The sequence below is a fragment of the Armigeres subalbatus genome, chromosome 2 (assembly GCF_024139115.2).
Source record: "Armigeres subalbatus isolate Guangzhou_Male chromosome 2, GZ_Asu_2, whole genome shotgun sequence".
Lineage (NCBI taxonomy): Eukaryota > Metazoa > Arthropoda > Insecta > Diptera > Culicidae > Armigeres > Armigeres subalbatus.
Window position 1 is genome coordinate 73,873,502 of NC_085140.1, and position 23,035 is coordinate 73,896,536.

General features: G+C 39.9%; 1 protein-coding gene across 1 annotated transcript in view; it reads left to right on the plus strand.

Annotated features, from left to right (window-relative positions):
- The window catches only part of LOC134214543 (uncharacterized), a 37,513-nt gene extending 14,746 nt beyond the window's left edge, over window positions 1-22,767 (plus strand). The window contains exons 2-3 of the mRNA XM_062693901.1: window positions 22,103-22,415; window positions 22,491-22,767. Of these exons, the coding sequence (XP_062549885.1) occupies window positions 22,110-22,415; window positions 22,491-22,703 (519 nt within the window). The 5' untranslated portion in view covers window positions 22,103-22,109 and the 3' untranslated portion in view covers window positions 22,704-22,767. The remainder of the gene's footprint in view (window positions 1-22,102; window positions 22,416-22,490) is intronic.
- Window positions 22,768-23,035: the final 268 nt, after the last annotated feature.

The window sequence follows — 23,035 nt, forward strand, 5'->3', positions numbered from 1 at the left end:
GGAACTTCCGGAGGAATTCCCGGAGGAACTTCCGGAGGAATTCGGAGGAACTTCGGAGGAATTCCCGGAGGAACTTCCGGAGGAATTCCCGGAGGAACTTCCGGAGGAATTCCCGGAGGAACTTCCGGAGGAATTCGGAGGAACTTCCGGAGGAATTCGGAGGAACTTCCGGAGGAATTCCCGGAGGAACTTCCGGAGGAATTTGGAGGAACTTCCGGAGGAATTCGGAGGAACTTCCGGAGGAATTCGGAGGAACTTCGGAGGAATTCCCGGAGGAACTTCCGGAGGAATTCGGAGGAACTTCCGGAGGAATTCCTGAGGAACTTCCGGAGGGATTCCAGAAGGAACTTCCGGAGGAATTACCGAAGGAACTTCCGGCGGAATTCCCGGGGGAACTTCCAGAGGAATACACACAGGAACTTCCGGAGGCATACCCGGAGGAACTTCCGGAGGAATACCCGGAGAAATTCCCGGAGGAATTTTCGGAGGATCTTCCGGTGGAATTCCTGGAGGATCTTCCGATGGAATTCCTGGAGGAACTCGTGCGGATTTCCTAGAGGAATTTACAAAAATAAAAAAATCTAAAATTTTTGGTTGAGCAAAATTGGGTCGTTAACATGATTAAATTGGAACCAAGTTTCTTAGGTCAAGTTTCAACTACCTCATTAGTAGATGGGAGAGACGATTGTGGGAGTAAACAAAACGTAAACAAACTTGCTGGTTCGGCCATACTAAAATTCAAGATGACTAAATCATCGAATTGACAGATTGAAACAACCTTGATCCCTTGAAAAAACATTGATCGGGACATGAGAAAATCGGGAATAGACATAATCGGGGAGTGACAAAATTGGGTCAATATTGTATAAGTATTTGTGGATACAATAAAATGCGTCTTGAATAAATAAAATCTGATATGTTGCATCTTAAAATGTATTTTAAAGCATGAAAGAAGAAAATCCGAATGCCCCCAACCCCGCTGCTGAAAGCGGGATTCATCCTGACCGGTTTTTACGTCGTTTTTCAGTTACATCGAAAATTTTACGTCGAAAATGAATTACATTGATTTTATTTGAAAGCGAAATATCAAGTACGTCAACTTTTCATTACGTCATTCAGATGTAATAATACATTATATTTACGACGGCGATGATGTGCAGCAAATCTGATGTGATATTACTTTTTATTTTTTACTGTGTAGCTCATTTTTATTATGATTTGTGCATACAAGAACGCGAGGTGGGAAGTGAACTGTCCATTGTGATTGTTATTGATGGATTCCATCGTGAATGTCCTTCCAGGATCCAAGGGTTACATCAGGTGAGCGAACTGCAAATTCTCTAAATATACTAGATATGCAGCCGCTCAGACATTGCCCAATTATATATGTAACTCAAAGAATAGTAGTTAGAATTTTTCTGAAATTTAGATATATTGAGAAGTAAATTGACTGAAGTTTATCAAAATCCTGAATTAGGAAAACTTTTGAAAAAAATATTAACAAATTAGTCGTTGTTAAATTTTGATTCATCAAAATCAGAGAAAAATAAAATAGTTTTAATTAAAATACGCAGATAGAAAAAATCTCTGAAATTTACACTAAAAATCATGCACATTAATAGAACGCCATTATAAGCGTAATTTCACACGGGATATAGTCTAAATGTATATAACATTTGACGTGAATCGTCAATATTGCATACAAGTTGTAAGCAATCTTGTTAGCAAAAGGACAATTTAAACGTAAAATAGCGTAAATTTCCGCATGTCAAGTTTTACGCGATGATTATTTTTCATAACTTCTTTCTGTGTAGCATTTTGAGATCAGGTACTTATTAGTGTCGCTGGTAATTTACTATGGAATGTGCTGTTTGATGATCGATCGAATATTACAATTTTAATCCACTGAAGTCGATTTTTATACGAGCGATTCGTACCGAGTGAATCAAAACCGCGTGAATTAAAAAATCCGCGTTAAAATTGATTTTTTTAGCCATTGATTTTTATTCACACCGGTTCACGCTACCGCCATCGCCGCCGATAAAAGCCAACAGCACGCCGTCGCCGCTGGGGCAAAAGTGACCACCACGCCGCCGCCGCCGATTATATGACCGGCGCACAGGTCTAGATCAAGGCTTTCTCCATCCTCTCAAAGTTACGTGCCATAATATCAATGTCGTCGGCGAAACCAAATATCTTGAAGGACTCCGTGAAAATCGTGCCACTCGTGTCAATCCCTGCCCGTCGTATTACTCCCTCCAAAGCGATGTTGAATAGCAGACACGAAAGACCATCACCTTGCCGTAACCCTCTGCGCATTTCGAAAGGACTCGAGAATGCCCCTGAAACTCGAACTACGCACATCACCCGATCCATCGATGCCTGTTTCAACCGTATCAGTTTATCCAGAAATCCGTTTTCGTGCATTAGCTGCCATAGCTGGTCCCGATCGATTGTATCATATGCGGCTTTTAAGTCAATAAATAGATGATGTGTGGACACGTTGTATTCGCGGCCTTTCTGCAATACCTGACGTGCGGCAAACACCTGATCTTCCTGCTGGCGCTTTTTCCTCCAAGAGCGTTCACCCATAAATCCCGTTTGATACTCCCCCACGAACTCTCTTGCAATGTGAGCAATGTTATTGCGCGGTAGTTGCAATCCAGCTTAGGGGCTATCCACAAAGTACGTCACGCTCCTAGGGGGAAGGGGGTTTCCGAGCAGCGTGACGACTCATACAAAAATTTTAGAGGTTTAATACAAAAAGTGTGACAAAGGGGGGAGGGGGGGTTGAAAATCGTTAATTTTTGCGTGACGTACTTTATGGATCTTCCCTTATCGCCCTTTTTGTAGATGGGACACACGACACCTTCCATCCACTCCTGCGATAGAACCTCATCCTCCCAAACCTTGGTAATTACCCAGTGCAGCGCTCTAGCCAGTGTCTCACCACCATGTTTAAACAGCTCTCCTGGTGGTTGGTCAACTTCAGGAGCTTTGTTGTTTCTCAGCCGGCCGATCTCCACCTGGATCCTTACCTCCGTTGTCTTACCTCCGTTGTCTGCCATATCGCCATTCAGGTGCTCTTCATAGTGCTGCCGTCACCTTTGGATCACCTTACGCTCGTTTGTAAGAAGGTTCCCGTATATGTCCTTACACATATCGGGCTGTGGCACGTGGCCCTTACGTGAACCGTCTAACTTCTTTTAGAGCTTTCGTGTGTTATTAGCGCGGTACAGTTGCTCCAGCTCTTCACGGTTTCGATTTTCCTGCTGGTGCTTTTTCTTCCAAAAAATCGAGTTTAATCTGTCTGCGCCCGTTTGTATCGCACCTCGTTCGCCCTCGCCCATGCTGCATTTTTCTTTTCCACTTACTGCTCATATACGCCGTCATACCAGTCGTTTATCTGATCCGGGGGCACCGTGCCAAGTGCAGCGGTTGCGGTGGCGGATCTAATATCTCTCCAACCATCCTCAAGAGACGCTGTGCCTAGCTGTTCTTCCGCTGGGAGTGCCACTCCCAGCTGCCACGCTTAGTCTTGGGCTAGTCTACCGCCTTGTAGCCGCCCAATGTTTAGACGCAGCGGACGACTCTAACGCGTGTTGTACACCGTCGAGAGTGTTGAGCGCAGACATGCTGCAACGAGGTAGTGGTCGGATTCAATATTCGCACTGCGGTAAGTGCGTACGTTCGTGATGTCGGAGAAGAATTTACCGTCGATTAGAACGTGGTCGATTTGGTTTTCCGCTTCTTGGTTAGATGATCTCAATGATGCCTTGTGGATATTCTTGCTGGAAAAAAAGGTGCTTTTGACTACCATTCTGCAAGGCTGCAAAGTTTATGCATCGTTGACCGTTGTCGTTCGATCCGGTATGCAGACTATCCGGTCCAATTACCGGTCTTATATCTCTTCCTACCTAAGCGTTCATGTCGCCGATGACGATGCATAGAACGCTTCTTTCACGTCGTCGGATCTCCCTTCGTGTGGGCAATGCACGTTGATGATGATATAGTTGAAGAAACGGCATTTTATCCACATCTTGCACATCCTTGCGTTGATTGGCTGCCATCCAATCACGCGTTGGCGCATCTTGCCCAGCACTATGAAGCCGGTTCCCAGCTCGTTGGTGGTGCCACAGCTTTGGTAGCCGCTAAATGCCCGCTTTTCCACACTTTCTGTCCTGTCCAGAAGATTTCCTGCAGCGCTACGACGTCAAAGTTGCTGGTTGTAATTCATCGTAGATTATCAACCCTAGCGACTTGCAGTTCCATATTCCAAGCTTCAAACCGTTATCCTTCTATTTGTCCCCTAGGTCGTTGCCGATTATATCGAGTCATATTATCTTCTATGTAATTCGTAATGGTTGTTTTTGAAGGCGGTTTATTGGGCTTGCACAAACCTCCTGTCTCGTCGGAGGGCCGTCGTGTCAGGTCTGTTTAGCGTTCCACCTAGCACCTAGCACACGGTCACTTTGGCAGAGACTACATGCGGAAACATGCAGCTTTTTATAAAAGTTTAACAAACCGACTCACAAACCCCACCACATCCTAGGCAGGCACCACAGCTCGCAGGCATAGTCCCTGCTGACCCATCCGTAAGCTTATTTAAGATTGATAAAAGCAACAATGAATGGTGTGCTCAATTATGTGAAGATTTCGGCGAACAATCCGTTCAAATACCGCTTGGGACTACGACATTGTGAAAGACTTTCGTGCTTTTTGTGCAATGGTGCATTAGAAGGTGTAATGCGGAATGACGGGGGTATCAGCCACGGTACGATTTAAAACAGATTCAGTCAATTTATTTGAACTTACAAGAATGGTATTCTAAAACGTTAGGCAACAAAAATTAGACTGGTGGTGAATGCATCGAAAACAAAGTAGATATTAGCGGGCGAAACTGAGTGCCGCAGGTCCTCCTTGAAAAGCAGTGTCACGATAGACGGGGATACCCTCGAGGTGGTCGAAGAATCCGTCTACCATGGGTCCTGAAATACGCCGTTGGTCCTGAAATACGAAGGCGCCACATTATTGGAAATTGGGCCTACTACAGGCTTCAGAAGAAATTGATTGTTTTAAAATCTTCCAAATTTGGTTATACAAAAATTTCATACAGATTATGCAAAATTTCATAAAACTGTATTAAAACCGTATGTTGGAAACAATAGTTTTGAAAGTTGTATGTTGTAATTGAATACATAATGTCAGTCAGACGTAAAGCACAGTTATCGTCCTATTTCATCGTGTTATGATTCTTCATTACATCCCAAATCTAGGTCAATGGGCCACCCTCCAACAATGATCCGTTCACCAACCTAATTTGTAAAAAGCAGCCATCATCGCATCGCTTGCACTTTTAATTGCATCCGAATTGACCCTTGCGCTCCCTAACTGGAAAGCAGACACTCGATAATGTAGCTATTGCCAGCGAACAAGTGGAACGTCTATTCGAGTGCATCACAATGCATTTTTACCCCTTTTCGGTCGTCCAGCTCTCAGTCCGCTTTGGCGAAAAAACAACAAAGAATGGCACAGCATTGTCCACTGGCGCAGTGAATATCGAATCCCTTGGTTCACGCGCGGAATGACGATGCTGGTCATCGCATCGGCGTTCATTAGTATGCATACAACGTGCGAGGAATTGAGTGGTGTCATGCATGGAAGCGGGACTTGGCAGAGCATTCGCCGCTGTTGGTCCTCATATGGGTTCAACAATAGACCAGCAATTGCACATTTCGAAAGGGATCGCTCTTTGTGTCACGTAGCGGAAACCTGACCCGGCAACGACAGTGCCGCGCTATTCTTGATGAATCAATAGAAAAATGATCTCGTCTTACCACCACACACCGTTGCGTTTGTTGGTTGATGCTCCGAGAGAGTACGGGAGAAAAAAAATCAATTAGGTATCTTCAACCGCAGTAGCAACAAACAATCAATCATCGTCACCGGTGTCAAGTACGGGCTCACGATACGTCCATCGCGGGTCAGTTCGTCCGCGGGAAAAGCAAATCATTTCGCCCCGATATTAGCATATATATTCAATTTGTTCGAACTGATAGCTACGCCCAACCACTTAGCAAGACCGGCCAGGAGGCGTATCAGCTTACAATTAGATAAACTCGTTTCAGAAGACGTATCTTTGACTCTGGTGTCCACTAGCGTTGTTGGAAGGTGGAAGGAGGGACTAATCGGATAATCGACTTTTCACTATTTTGATACACAAATGTATTCACTTTTTATATTGTTGTAAATGCTACCAATAATATAAATCTTTAGACTTATAATAGTTAGACTTCAAACTCTGTACATAGGGGGAATGACGGCTTTGGCAGGTTTTGTTCTATTATTGTCAGGTTTTTTTTTATGACTGATTATGTTAAAATTTGGCCTAAACATGCTTTGCATATCAAAGAATATTGTGGTCAAATTTCATAAAATTTGGTCGACAAAAACCCCCCTGCCAATAATAGAATAAAACCTGCCAAAGCCGTCTTTTCCCCTATTTTACTTGTTTCAGCGACAGAAAATTTCACATATCAAACATTATGCTTTTTCTTCTGTTGCAATTACAATGTTGCATACACACTTAAAATTTTGCACCGAAGTCGGTTCTTTGTTTAAACCGAACATGATCGGTTGCCATCAAAGTACCGAATGTTTCGGTAAAAACATGGTTTTCAGTCACATGTTTACAAATAAAACCGATTGATCGGTTGCATTGGGTAGTTTTTGACAGATAAGATGTGGAACAGAACCGAAAAATTCGGTTTATCATTCTTGTTTACTGTTTCGGTACTTTGAAACCGAGAAAACTCGGTAAAATTATTTCACGGAACCGAACATCCGTGTCACTGCAGCAAGATGTTAAAATTTCTGAACGAAAGAACTCGGTGCAAAACAAGATGCATTCCATCATTGTATGTACACGTCCTGGAACAAATTTTTCATTTCCAATGATAACAAAATAGTTTCTGAAACTGGGATAAACTACTGTAAGGTAAGGAAATAACATTGGAAACAGATTAAAATTTATAATAAAAGTTTTTTTTTCATCTCAGGCCAATTACGCCAATGAAATGATTTAAAAAAGAATCCTCATATTGAAACCAATACACACGATGCAATATTGAATATTGAACGACCCAAAAGACAACTTATTCGATTTAGGAACAAGCAAAAAACTGCTGTTATTTTTGTTACACAGCATTAACAATAAATTTAATAAAACAAGTATTTAAAGAATGCTGCTGTGTTTTGTTTTTGTTCAAAACTGAAAGTAATTCCTACGGGCATCACAAAAATATAAACAACCGAACTCCGCAGTTTCTACAGTTCAGTCGGTTTTATTTGACAGCTTTCGGTATGGTTTTTTAACCGATTGTCGGTTAAGAATATTTCTAGTAAACCGAGTTTTTTCGGTAAGTTTGACAAGTGAGAGCTAAAATAAGTTTACAGAACACTCGGTTAAGCTATCTTGAACCGAGCGTTCAGCAGATGAAAACTCGGTTCAAATATAACCGAGTTCGGTACAATTTTTTATGTGTACCAACAATAATGATCCGCGGCTTGTGACTTTCGCTGCTTCTCAAGGGATATCGAACAGTCTTCTGAAATTTCACGGAAATATTTCCACAATTTCCACACGCTTAGACTGGATAATCTGAAATTCGGTAAAAAATACCGATAATCGAACTAAAGTGCACATACCTAAAATGTAGGTAATTATCGATTACCTAAATGTACGCTGAAAACAGCATTGTAGTAAAAACTACCATATTGATAGTTTAAATTAAATGCATAACTCCAATTGATTTGTGCAGACTACATACTGCATTTATTTCAACAATGTATGAGCAGTATTTTTTACCATAGCTACATAATAAACAAACAAATGTCAAAATTACCACAGAACATAGTCAACCCAAACGAAAATTATAGTTAAAAAATTAACTATTTGTTGTATTTGTTGCATTCAAATTTGTAGTATATTTTACTGTGCTGTGTCGTATTTTTATGGTTAAAGGACTCATTTGTCAAACGAACTAAAATTGGTAAACAAACATAAAATTTTCAATCTTTATTTAGCAATTTTTGAATTGTAGCTTCAATCATAATATTCTGATTATGGTGAACATAACGCTCGCAAAATTTTCTAGATTTTCTAGTTATTTTGCCGACATAACAAAGGTACAGCTGACGGGTGAATTGCTGCTCACCAGATCGTTCCAACACAATCTTCACGTCTTTGACCACCTCACGGCTGAAAATGACGGTCGTTTATCGCTTCGTCGGTGATCTCCAATGCCACCGTAATTCCATGTCTATGAAAAGCATAAATAAATTGATGGAAAAATCACAAAAAATGAATCTTACCATTCAAAGTATAAATAATCGATGAATCCAACTTCCAGGTCGTAATAACAATTCATGGAATCCCGGACTCTCATCTCGAGCTAAAGAAGAAATATCAAAGTTTACCACACATTTGGCCTAAAATATATTCATACAAACCATCAACGAATAGACAACTAGGGTTAAGGCAGGTATTTTCGTCTTTTCGTCATAGTCTCAAAAACCAATAGAAGAGACACTTTTTTGCTAAACTCATCCGTACGAAATCGTAAGCTGAGGAGAAACGTTCTGCTATAGTGAAATTATGGCAAATGGACGTTGCTTTCGTTGGTTTTAGACCCTACGACGATGGACGGAAATACCTGCCGTGTCCCTATATGCGTACACAGATATTCCGAACATCTTTTGGTTGTTTTGTGCATTCTGTTTTATTAAATCACTTAAACAACAAAGGAACTGTATGAACAGCTTTGATTTTTTCGAGAGGGAAAGATGACAGAAAATGTTTTGTTATTTTTACCATGCACATGGTAAATTTTATGGTATTTTTTAAAACATTGTTGTTATTTTAAATATATGTGCATTTCATTTAACAACATGTTGATATTGTAAATTTTTCTACGCGACCATGGTTAAATTTACTTCACACTTGGTTTCAGTGTAGGTAATGGTGGTGAACAAAAATTATCCATATAAATTACCGTTTTTAATCATTATTTTTTACCGAAAAAAAAGCGTTTGTGTTCGATTAGATTAGATTAGAAAAAAAGGTTTTTATTTTATATTTTGGTCATGCGAAAACGATAAAAATTACCTTGGGATCGGTAAATTTTACCGAAAATTAGGTTTTTATTCTTTATTTTGATTTTGAAAATGAAAATGGAAATAATATTTATTACCAGGATTTAATTTTAATTCATTCAAAATAAGGAAAAAACATTCTATTATCTATCTCACGTTCCCAGTTCCATCATGTTCAAGCTGATTTGAATTGATACGCAAATATGTGTTTTGGTAGGATGAAATTGGAACAGTGGGACGCCAAATGGAAGCCTGACAAACATTTTTTTATTAGTCGATACATTTATCACTCAAAACAACTTGGAATCTGGAATCGCTGGAATCTTTTTTGAGAATTTTGAAGTTGACTCCGAGAAACTCGGTGGTTTCATGTACGGGAAATTTCGTAGGTTTTTCGGTTTTCTGTAATGGAAAATGTTTCTGAATATTGCGAACTAAAACTGACTTCTGCCAATCAGCCACTCACCCTCCTTTTTCACTCAAGCTTGGCTTGCCAGGTTGGTTGGAACTCAGCAGCCGGAAGAGATAGACTTCGGGATCCAGAATGGACGGAACTAGAAGTTCAAATGCCCACCATAGACGGATGTGTCGATATGGTGAATCCTGCTGTATAAACATTAGAGTGGTTCAAAAAATCGATTTTGCTCCACAGTGCTCATCTGATTCTTTACCATGTTCTGAGTGTCCTCTGAAAATTTAAGCTCATTTGGATTAAAACTGATTTAGCACAAGCCGTTTCAAGTTTGCATGCAAATTAGTATGGGAAAATTTAATTTTTCATTATACTGTTAATGACGTTTGCCCATTAAGCGCAGGTTAAAAGAAAACCTACATAGCTAAAAGGAATACTCAGCAGCTTTCACCCAACGAAAACCGCATGTTGATTAACCGCCCCAATAATTAGTAATCGATTTTAAGACGGGTTGCGAATCTTTAGTCATGATCGTTAAACTTCTTTGAGGGCATCACTGAAACGTGCAGTGCAACATAGTAGCCTGAATTTGTGTGTGCTATCTTCGCGCCACGAGCAGCAATGTTGCCTGTTGATGAGTTCTGCAATTAGCTCTATGAAACCACGGTATAGATTAAAATCGATTACTAATTATTGGAACGATTAATTGAGATGCGGTTTCCACTGAGTGAAAGCTGTTGAGTATTCCTTTCAGCTCTGTAGGTTTTCTTTTAACCTGTGCTTGATGGGGAAGCGTCATCAACAGTATAATGGAAAAATAAATTTCCCCATACTAATTTGCATGCAAACTTGAAACGGCTTGTGCTAAATCAGTTTTAATCCAAATGAGCTCAAATTTTCAGAGGACACTCAGAACATGGTGAAGAATCAGATGAGCGCTGTGGAGCAAATTCATTTTTTTGAACCACCCTAATAAACATATTGCGGTTCTATGCGGCAAACCTTTGATAATTATCGAAATTCTGAAAATGAAATAGTTATAGAATCCGTCCACTTACCTTTATTTTTGATTAGAAAAAATCCGTAAGCTCGGGGCAGGGAGAGGCCGCCAAAAATATCAGTAAAATCTGGTGCAGCAACTCAACGGAGGAATATCAGCATCAATAGATTCGTTTTTAACTAAGTGCATAAAGAACTATTTTAAAAAATAGTGTCCTCGTCAGAAAACATCAAATACCTAAAAGTCGGTAAAAACTATCGTTAATTATCGTTAATTTTTACCGATATTTGTAGTAAACATACAATACCTAATTTTAGGTAAAATAAAAACCTAATATTAGGTAATCTTATCTAAGCGTGCACGGAAAATCTTTATGAATTACAACGGGGCTGTTGAGAAGAGTTGAAATGAATAGTGAATATGGAAACACTGGCTTTTTGACTGGAATTATTAACCCATACATGCATACTGAAATGTTGATTTATATTGTGATAGTTTAAGAGTTGTGATGTTTTTCTGGATCGTGAGTTAGAAACTAGTTTGTAAGTTGAATTATTTATACGGAAATATTAATTACTTATGTGCCTTGGACTGAAAGTATCCCTAATAAAGATATGAAAAAGAAAATTACTAATATTAAAAAAAACCTAGCTTTGAAGTTTTAGAAGGATATTTTTTCCGCAATTCCATGAGAGAAACTTCTAAATTTCAAAGGGGAAATTCTCCTCAATTTCCAAAGGTAATTAGAAAACATCGACATCCAAAATTTAACGATTTTTCGGTATTTCAATTGACCATAGTTCCGAGAGTTTCTAACCTAAAAAATTCATCCATAAAATTTGTGAAAATTTCTGACGACATCCAGAAAAATCTGCTTTAGTAAATTCGGAATCATCGGAGTGATCGTAGTGTGCCGTGCTCGAGTAATGACGTTCAAATGTTTACTTTCGTGATTCTTTCCGCTATTCGAACCAATCGGCCGTTTTAAACTAGTTTTGATTGGTGGTCCCTCACAAGCCTAGCTAATTGCCGGGAGTGTTAGATTCGAGTTTTGTACGGTTCCGATTCGAAAGTGTTGCTAAAGTGGGCAGCTTGCGAGCAGTGCAGTGTGGATATGTTATCCAAGTGGAGGAAGTTATTTTCTTCATATGAAAAATATGGATTTTGGTGCCACCGCATCACCGATTTTGGTGACATCGGCTAGAGTGAGGGAGTGCGACCAAGGGGACCATCGTCCCTAACCCTTAATCCCAAGCCGTTAAACGACCCGTGCCGGGGGGATGCATGGCCAGGGGGGGTGAAATAATGAGCTAGGCCTTTAACGGAGCCTGTGGGGTACCTGGGCACCACCCACAGTAATTGTCCCATAGCGCGTCATGCTGGCCTCTGGCGTGGGATGGAAAACCAAGTCAATTCTTCAATTGGGTTAGGGACAAAAGGTCGAAAGACAAAAGGTCGAAAGGACACAACGTCGAAAGACAAAATGTCGAATGGACAAAAGGTCGAAACGGACAAAAGGTCGAAAGGACAAAACGTCGAACGAGACAAAAAGTCGAAAAGGACAGAACGTCGAACAGGACAAAAGCTCAAAAGAAATTAAAGATCAATAAGATCAAAAGTTGGAAAGGGAAAAAAGGTCGAAAACTACAAGGAACTGAAACGGAGAGAGTCAATCTAGCGCCAGAGTTGCCCTACTCTGCTCTTTTATTTTTCACAATTTTTAACAATTAAATAAAATTCATTCGGTGAGTACAGCTAAAAGATGGATGTTGAGTTTTCTAAATGTCACTTCGATCTGTCAAAATGGTGTACGCCGCACATCAAATACACCGACGTATATTACACGCCGGTGTATTTTCAATGCGTGCGCCTGCATGGCTGAGGAGTGCACTATTTTAACAGATCGAAGTGACATATTCAGAAAACCTAGATATTCATCTATTATTTACACTCATTGAATGAATTTTATTTATTGCTCAAATTAGTTTAAAATAAAAGAGCAACTTTTTTGTAAACTGTATATGACAACTCTGCAATACAAGTTTTATCTCTAACATATTTATAATATTGTTTCATAGTAATTACTCCTTCTTTGAAAATTGCTCATTCTTCATCTTTGATTGATGTGATGAATGTGTTATTTCTGCTTGAAGTTAAACGCATTTTGTAAACTCTTCTGGAATACACCCAACTTGTTATCAACTTGTTCTTGATCGTTCTTTTGTCCCTTTCGACTATTTGTTCTTTTCGACCTCTTGTCCTTTTTGACCTTTTGTCCATGACACCATCGACTTTGCGTCATCGAAGCATAATATCAGTAAGGACCTCAAGGCAGAGATGCATCCTGAACAAAACATGCGCCAAGAGCGTGCCTAGGTGTTCTTAGTTTTGAACTCTGAACACAGTTCAGTGTACACTGGGTTGTTACACAAGCAAAACGATCATGGTAACTAAGATTCCTTAGATTTGGAACTATGCAAAAACATACGAGCATGCTTGTTTTTTATCCGTTAGATGTCCACGTATTCTATTACTAGCCGAAAAATGTGTAGCATGCCGTCGCTTGAATTTGTTTTCCTAGAATACAAGTTGCTAAGTTACATCAGTGCTCTTGAACAGTGTGCAGTGCTCAGAACGTTTTGAACACGAACACGCGTTCTCGTGTTCAGATGCATCTCTGCCTCAAGGGGAGCTTTCTGAAACTTCGAAAGTCTATGTTGGACGCCAAGCTGGAGAGGGCGGTCGGGACGGCCAAGTACGAACCCGTGAAATCCGTGGAGTCGTACTTGGCTGAGGCCCAAGGTTTCGCGGACTCGGGCAAGATCGAATCGACCGAAGGCGTGCCAGCGAAGACGGTGGTGCCAAAGTCTACCCAGACTGAGGCTCAAGTATTCACGGGCACGTCGGGGGTGACTGCTCCAACAGAGCAGACACAAAAACGGGGGAGACAGTCTCCAGGGGATGAGCTCCCTGGGGGCCGCTCCAAAACGCGGAGGGTTACTACCCCGAACAAATGTAGTGGGGCTGAGAAGCTGAGCCCCGGCCAGGTACCTCCAAAACCGGGAGAGGAAGGACCTGCCCAAGTAACCAAAAGTTCCTTTGAGAGTACGTTTTCCGCTTAAGCAGATCAGTAAAGCTGATTAAGCGAAAAACGTACTTTTAAAGGAACTTTTGGTTACTTGGGTGGCAAGATCCGTCCACCCAAGAAAGACGGTGGTAAGGAGTTACGGCAGGCTGAGAGCTCTGAGCCGCCCCAGACCAAGGAAATAGTGAGGGATGACGCCTCCTGGATCATGGTAAAGAAAAAGATGAAACCGAAGACGTCAAGGGCCGAAGAAGGCCCAGGCGAATGAGGGCAGCAAGAAGTCTAGGGTAGGCGCCAATCGCTCCAGGGGCGATGCTCTAGTCATCAAGACGGACGAGACTAAGTATTCGGACGTCTTGAAGGCGATGAGGAGTGACGTCAAGCTCGGTGAACTCGGCGCCGACGTACGTCATATAAGACGTACCCGGACGGGCGAGATGATCCTCGAGCTGAAACGGGGCGTCTCGCAAAAGGGCGCCGCCTACAAGAAGTTGGCGGAGGAAGTCCTAGGCAAGACGGTCAAAGTGAGGACACTCATGGCGGAGGTGAATCTAATACTGTGGGCAGACATACCGTTGTAAATGCGTTGCACGCCTCAAATTGTATGTCTGTCACCATTTACAACTCTAGAACCACGAAAGCAACGCGATACCTGCGTGGTTTCTGTACCATAATCGTACAGCGTTGTAAATCTTTCTCCATCCACAACGATGAAATCGAATAGGAATTATGCGCTACAACCGGTGTACCCGTACCAACCTCGATGTGCGTTGTACCAGCGTTGTTCTAATTGAATCTCGCATTTTCAGAAGAAAAAAAGCTTTCTTTCTCATTTGATTACTGTTGGTTAGATTACAGATACAAATTTGATTCATTGGATTTTAAAATATACAAGTTTATTTTGATAATGTTCGAATCGCTTATATATTTATTTATATTTCAAACAAACTGCCATATATGTATTCATACACATATGTGCTAATGAGGAGTTTTGCACTCGTTTCAAAGATAAACAAAAACTAGAAAACTTATATACCATATTTTAAGTAGAAGATTTTTTATCTATAATTCAATATAATATTATATATAATCCAATATACAAAGTTTTTGTTTATCTTTGAAACTAGTGCAAAACTCCTCATTAGCACATATGTGTATGAATACATATATGCCAGTTTGTTTGAAATATAAATAAATATATAAGCGATTCGAATATTATCAAAATAAACTTGTATATTTAAAAATCCAATGAATCAAATTAGTATCTGTAATCTAAAATATAATATTCAAGTAGAGAAAAAGAAAAACACAAGAAATATGGACGATTTAAATAGCCAGAGTTTTTCTGACTTTCCAGACCATTCCTAATAAAATTCCATGAAAATATGATGAATACAAAATATAGAGAGTATCATTGCTTACAGAAATATATTTCCAATTTTACATTTTCTTTTTGTAAAGCGGTCATAGCATCGAGACATATTTTTAACTCAAGCATGTACTATTAGTACTCATGAAATTCCTGAATTTTCAAAATAATTCTTGGCATAAGAGAAAATGAAATGTTAAAATAACTGGAACGAGACATAAACAAGATCCCAGTTAATTCTCTCAAGCGTCCACAATGTAAGTTGGACTGAAAGTCAATAAAGATTTGTATAGCCTGATATAACGATCCTTGCGAGTTTGAATCCTCGAAGTTATCCTGAGTTAAGGTAAGCTATATAGCAAGAAGAATTTGTAGAATGCCGGAAGTAATTCTGGACTTCCCTTGAAGGTTAATGTACATTAATCACATCCATTAATAAACTCGATGATAAAGTTTTAAAAAAATCACATATTTAAACATTGTCGTCCTATACTGTTATGGACTTTTTAGAATCATTATCAATATTGGAACTTGAGAAACAGGAATATAAACATTTTTCAAAGAAATTCATGGAGTTTCGTAAACAAAATACTAGACAAATTCATTGAGAACTCCTGAATAAAAAACTATCGAGAGAGCACTCGTAAAGTTTTATGAGATCGTTAAAGACATTGAATAAGAAACTTTTGAATAAACTCCACAAATATTCCGTTAAGTTTGTGTAAAAATCATTAACGTGAAAAATTGTAAATTGAAATAAATTCTGCCAACACCTGCTCTATGATATAACAAATATTTTTTAGACTCTCTCTCCAGTACTTGGATATCTCGACCTAGGATACGTATAATTATAATATGACAAGCGCAATGAGAAAGAAAAGAAAAGCGAAAAGAAAAGCGCAAGAAGAAAAATTATACATTGGACCAAACTCTCTGTCTTGGTGATTGATCCGTTGCAGGAATTCGTAAACTAAATTTTCTCCCCATTTTTCTTGAAATTAAGATAGGTTTCTATACTTCCTGCTCCGCTTGATCAATAATTGTTTTTTGTATGTTACTCTGAATTGCATTCTGCATTATTAAACTTTTGTTCGAACATTCACTAAAATAATTACCCATATTCTTGTTTACGTACGCACGTGCTTTCGAACGAAAGTTGAAGCGCATTCTCGTTTACGCCAGCAAAATCAAATGGAGAAACCGTTCGAATGAATCACATTCGTTCGAAAGTATCGTTCGCCCGTAAACAAAAATAAGGGTGAATAATAGAACATCAAACCGAAATCAAATATCTTTTGAATGACTTGGAGGGATTATACACGTATTACGTAAGCGATTTTTTGAGCTTTCTACTCGAGACGAGCCAGCCCAAAAAAAAAGAAAAGAAAAAAAGCTTTCTACAGTATTCCCTTTGGAAAAAAGAGTAATACACCCAATATTTTTTTTACACGGTTGGTATTCTTTAATTTCCGGATTAACCTGATTTTCACAGCTTTTTAAATTCCACCTGAATTTTCTTTGATTTTTTGTGAATTTTTTCAGGGGGTAAACTCATAGTTTCATCAACGCTGAAGGTCGTAAACAACTGAAACCCATCCGTGTAAAAAAAGAACCGGGTGTATCACGACTGACCAACTTATAGGATCATTGAAGTTTTTCAGGTTCTTGAAAATTCCGAATTGGAAATAGCTTTTGGAAAAAGCTATAAATAAAAAATTCTGATAATATCTAAATTACATTTCTCAACACTGCTAAGATCCAGAATGTTCGAGTGATGAAAGAAAATCAATTCACGCTATAAAGAAAACTCCTTGAAACTTGAGAAATAAGTACATTTCTATATATTTATCGATACATTTACAATGAAGCTTATATAACAGCAAAATTCCTAGAGGAACTTTTGTCGGAATTTTCTGTCGAAATTCTATGAAGAAGATTCGAAGATATTCATAAGCAATCTCCCGAGAAGCTCCTGAGTGAATTCCCAGAGAAATTCCATGAGGGAGTCTGGGAAGGTGTTTCTGGGTAAATTCCTGGACAATTCTCGGAGGAATCTGAAAGAATTTTCCTTAGAATTATCAAAAGACCTGATAAAATTTCCGAAAGAATCCTTGGGGCATTTTTACGGAGAGTTTTTGATTTTTTTGGGATGGCATTCTAAAGGAATTTCAGGAGGAATTTCTTGAAAATCTTTTGATACATTCCTAGAGAAAATTCTGAAGGGTTTCATTAAGGAGGTATTTCTGAATGTATTGCTGGAGGAATCTTCCAAAGGAATTCTTGAAGGATATCCGGATAAACTCCTGGATTAGTTTTGGAAGAAGTTTCGGAGTTATTAACGGAAGAATCGCTGAAGATTTTTTAGAAGAAGTCCATTAAAAATTCACGAATTAATAACTTGACCAATTATCCCGAGAATATATGAATCAAATATTCTTTATTTTATATTCTTTTATAAAATACATTGCTTTGAGATCTAACTTCATCATAAATCAGAGACGGTTCATGAATGTATTAATATCGTTATTTCAATTAGTTGTAGATGCGTTCGTCTTTGAAACGTAAACGTATAATAAATAATCAGCTATAGGCCATTTTAGGAAGCAAATTCGGTTAGCTGATCAAAATTGTATTATTAACTGATAGGACGCCTAAATCTTTTGTTTCGCATTTTCTCAACTGTCTCTTATTTGACAAATAGAAAGTAATTTTGGTTTTTCAAAAAAGGATTAAAAGAAGTGCACCGGTTTTGGCCAACTTAGTGCCTAATTTGGCCAACCCTGGAAAATACATACTTTTCCAAAATAATCGATCAGTTGAAAGCAGCGTTGAACCGTGAGGGATATATCTTTTGATAGAACTAATAAAACCCTCGCGAATTGCTTTATTTTTGGAGTTATTAGCAAAATTGACCAAATTAGGAACATGGCCAAAATCGGTACAGTTCCTCTATATTCCATCAATGATCAGCTGATCAAAATGCGAACCAATTTTTTTCTTCGCTGCCCCTATCGAAGTTCGGCACAGCCATAATTTATACCATGCTTTAATTTTTTTAACAGTGAATTATATTTGTGGTACTTGAATGAAATTTACGCAGCATTTTTTATAACTTTCTTAGGGAATGACGGCTTTGGCAGGTTTTGTTCTATTATTGTCAGGGGGGTTTTTTATATCAAAGAATATTGTGGCCAAATTTCATAAAATTCGGTCGAAAAAAACCCCCCTGCCAATAATAGAACAAAACCTGCCAAAGCCGTCTTTTCCCCTATATAATTTTCACATAATTAGCAAAATCTTGATTTTCAGAACAGTATTTTTAGTATAAATGCGTACTTCCCACAGCGATATAGGGTTCACTCTTTTTGTGTATTTCTCTCTATTTTGTGTAGCCGAAATGAGAGCATGGTGGTGTTTGGCAGTTTCTAATTGAATAGCGGGAGAGTTTCCAATCAGAAACAAAACCTATGTGAGCATACAGGATAGCAACACGCTAAAAATGAACTACTCAAAATTGAGACGAATCCGACTCATTTTCATTAAAAACGGGACAACTCAAAATTTAAGTAAAAGATACTACTTCAATAAAATGATAATTGCACTTAAACTGTCTGTTTGTCGTAAAATGCACTTAGATAGATAGATAAACTTGATTCGCATCTGTCGTATTGGAAGGCCAAGCTTAACTTTCGCGAAATCATCATTTTATTGAAGTAGTATCTTTTACTCAAATTTTGAGTTGTTCCGTTTTTAATGAAAATGAGTCGGATTCGACTCAATTTTGAGTAGTTCATTTTTAGCGTGAATGAAAAAACAACACAAATGAATGCCAACAACCATACTCGCATCAGCCGAAATCTACCCGTTCTGAAGGTTGTTCTCTCTTCGCTTTTCTTCCTATTCTCTCAGGTAAGAACAAAATGTAAGTCTGTCACCATGCTCTGTATACTTACAGCGCATTTACAACGGTATGTCTGCTCCTAGTATAAGGGTTAAAGACCTGGACGAGATCACCGAAGTCGAAGAGCTCGTCACGGCACTGCGGCGACAGTGTGAAGTGGAGACGCCCACCGCGGCCGTTCGGCTACGGAAAGGTCCGGCAGGGACGCAGGTAGCATTGGTTCGGTTATCTGCTGCGGACGCCTCCAAGGTAGTCAAGTTAGGGAGTGCCTAGGTGGGATGGTCAGTGTGCCCTATGGGCATATACGAGCAACCCGAAGTTTGCTTCAAGTGCCTGGAACCAGGGCACAAGCAATAGAACTGCAAAGGCCCTGATAGAAGCAATCTCTGCCGACGCTGCGGATTGGAAGGACATAAGGCACAATGCTGCACGAACCCCCCCAATTGGGGGGTTCGAAGTGCTCGGCGTTTAAGCGTGCTGCAAAATCTCGTAACGTAGCTAAACCTGAACCACTGTGATGCAGCCCAGCAACTGCTGTGTCAGACAGTTGCTGACTGGGGGACGGATATTGCCATCATAGCGGATCCTCCCCGGGTACCCGCCAGGAACGGTTATTGGGTCACCGATGGGTCTAAAATGGTGGCGATATGGACAACGGGGAAATACCCAGTCCAAGAGTTGGTGTCTTCGACACATGAGGGCTTCGTCATTGCCAAAGTCAATGGGGTCTTCTTCTGCAGCTGCTATGCGCCTCCTCGATGGTCGATCGAGCAGTTCGGTCGTATGCTGGATTGTTTGACGGCTAACTTGATGGGGCGTAGGCCGGTGGTGATAGCGGGGGACTTCAACGCTTTGGCCGTGGTTTATGCCAGCAAGCGCAAGCTTCTGGTTAGTGTCGCTCTGTCCATACTGAGATATGGGGGGCCAGCTTGGGGCACGGCCCTGCGTATTAACTGCTACAGAACGAAGTTAGAAAGTACATATAGGCTCATGTGCCTAAGAGTTGCGAGCACGTACCGTACCGTGTCGCACGATGCACTTTGCGTCATCACCGGTATGATGCCTATTGACATCGTTATCGGTGAAGACATAGAGTGCTTCGAAATGCGCGGCACGACAGGCAGGCAGACAGTTTCACTAAGGGTAGATGGACACATAGGCACCTCATAGGTTTCAAAAGTGGCCAATGTGGTCGCTAATCGATTTTAAGTGAGTGAGAGTAAACACGGAAATGTCCTCTCCTATGAGCTCCACGGCGGTACTTCATAGGTTCCAATAGTGGCCAATGTGGTCAATAATCGATTTCAAGTGCATAACCATCTGTTTGGTGGAAAATCATGACAAAAGAGCCGCCGCACGGCATATTTTGGTGTTGAAACGGAAATGTCATTCTACGGGTTCCCCGAGGGCACCTCATTGGTTCCAAGAGTGGCCAATGTGGTCACTTATCGATTTCGAGCGAATAACCATCTCTTTGGTGGAAAAACACACTGAAAGAGCCACCGCACGGCATATTTCGGTGCTAAAACGGAAATGACCCCTCCTACGGGTTCCCCGGGGGCACCTTGCATGTACCAGTAGTGGCCACTTTCGTCGGAAGCCCTCTCATGGACCATACATTAACGTTTTAAGAGAATCTTAAACAGATAAATCTCCATGTGACGAGTGTTCGGTATATGAGATTGTTTGGGATTTGAGTAAAAATGATAATAAAATTAAATAAAAGTGAACTTGAACCAGTGAACCAAAAATTCTGTAATTTCGTCTTGTGGCTAAAGATCATAAACGATAACGTTTTGATTTCCTGCAATTAAAATTTGTTTTTTTTTTATACTGAAACAAAAAAGCTTTAACGCTCACCCTGAGTTCTTAGGGAAATTACCTCAGCATGGCTACACCACTGCTCCGGTCACCTTTCTTGGCCAATCATCACAATAGCATCAAAGGGCATTCGATTCCACAAGAGGATAAAACTTGTAAAACAATGCCATTAGTGATCGAATTTTCTTTGTTCTCTCCTCCTTCCGCTTTAGACGGCTTACATAATGTAGGCTCAGGTACTTTCAAACCGCGTACACAGGGCAGCGTTGAGCGTACTTAATGCATCGCCAAAGCCCAAGGTGTGCAACATGGCCAGCTGAACCAGATAGGGAATACGGCATATGGAGGCAAGAAGTATCGACTCACTCCCGGTGTAATTAAATTACGACGGACGGATCCCTTCGGTTGTGCCGCTCGCAACCCGATGGATGGGTGCGTGTGGGTATGCGTAACTGATAGCCAACACCCACCTCCATAACCTTAAAGGCAATACATAGTGGAAGATTGCTAATTTAATTAAAAATTGCTTCTTCCCGAGGCAAGTGGGCCGCTACCTTGCTTGATGCTCGCCAATTTGCGGCTGGGCTGAAGATAGGCAGCTTTTGCATTACGCACTATCGGATTGCGTTAATTGTAAATTGCCTACTGGACGTCCGCTGATAGCAGTTGCAAGCGCAATGGGAGGGCATGTGTTACATGGTATGAGAAATGACTTAATGAGATTAGCACACTCTGGGAGTGCAGTTGGAACTCGGAGGAAGTTTTATGATTATTAATTGCACGGTCGGGAAAGGTTTGCTTTCGCCGCTAATCAATTTTATACTTTGTCGATTATGTTATAAAAATAAATGATAGGAAACGCCCAGGCAGAAGAGTGAGTTAAATTAATTAAGTTGATATAGGTTGTATGTTTACTAATATGAGACATTTACTTTGTCAAAAGCTTATTAAAAAAAATTTTTTTTTTTGTTAATTCGTATTTCTCATAGACTTGAAAAAACAAGACATTCTTCTACCGGTAGTTTTGAGCCTAGATTACGCTTATACGCTACGTCTTGTCCCAAAAATATATTTAACAAAAATAGATAAACAAACTACGCAATTATGTTTCAATTGATTGTTAAAAATCCAGATGGTTTTTAAAGAAGCGAATATTTAAATTAATGTTTTATTTTGAATATGTTCAAGCAAAAAACTTTTTCGAATATGAACCTGTTCCGATTAATATTGAACCGTGATAAATAAAGACTTTCTCCCGTGCTTTCCTTTCCATTGATATTAATGAATTATATTTTGGCTCTCATGTACCTTTATTACGCTGCTTCACGCTATGTATAAAATGTTGTCAAATGTGCGAGAAGCCAGCGGATGTCGATGAGCACTCGCCGTAACTTGAAGTCCATCATAAGACAAAAGGTACTCGACCAGGCCAGACGATTCTCACCAGCCATGTTCCAACGCACACCGTCGTTCCTCAATCTGACCTACATTGCGTCACTTTTGTTTTTGACGCTGATCATCATTGACCAGTGCACCGGAATATGGCCATGGTCGAGCGCACTCGGAGAGCTCAGTCACTTTCACGGAAGAATAGCCCAAAACGATATCCTCTGTGCGCATAGAGTGATTGGCAAAGGGACCACACTTCCAGCAAACATTTACTTTGCGACACCGGTAAGCTGGTTACTGATTTGATCACGTTTTGCAAGACTATCCCTACATCTAATGTGATTTTGATTTTGCTTTCAGCTGTCAATCACGGCTTATTTAGCAGAAGCATCGAAATTCCACAAGGAAGGATTTACGCTTGGGATCAACAACGGTGGACTGCAGATGAACTCAGTAGGCTTTGTGATTCGAGGTTCGGGACCAATACTACCATACGCCGTTGAAGTATCTATCTATTGTGCTGTTCCTGTTGATCCTGCTCCTGAGGTTCCTGTTCAACAGTCTATATTATAATTTTAATAAGCTTCACTAATTCTTTGAAATATGTAGCTTTGGCTTAAATATTGATAAACTTAACTTTGACAAATACGCAATATCATTAAAATGTGTTTTAATTCCATCCAAAACGTCTAAAAATTGAAGAGAACGTGCGCTGTTGTTAAAATTATTAATTTTACTTAAAAGTCTACTTAAATTTAACTCAAGGATAACTGGACAAAAATGTTGGAATAGCGGCACAAATGTGGTACAAATAACATACTAAATCGAATTTAAAGTTCTCCTACAGATGAAAGTTCTAAGCCATATGTCTCTCATCCTACTTGCATTCTATTCGAGAACCATTG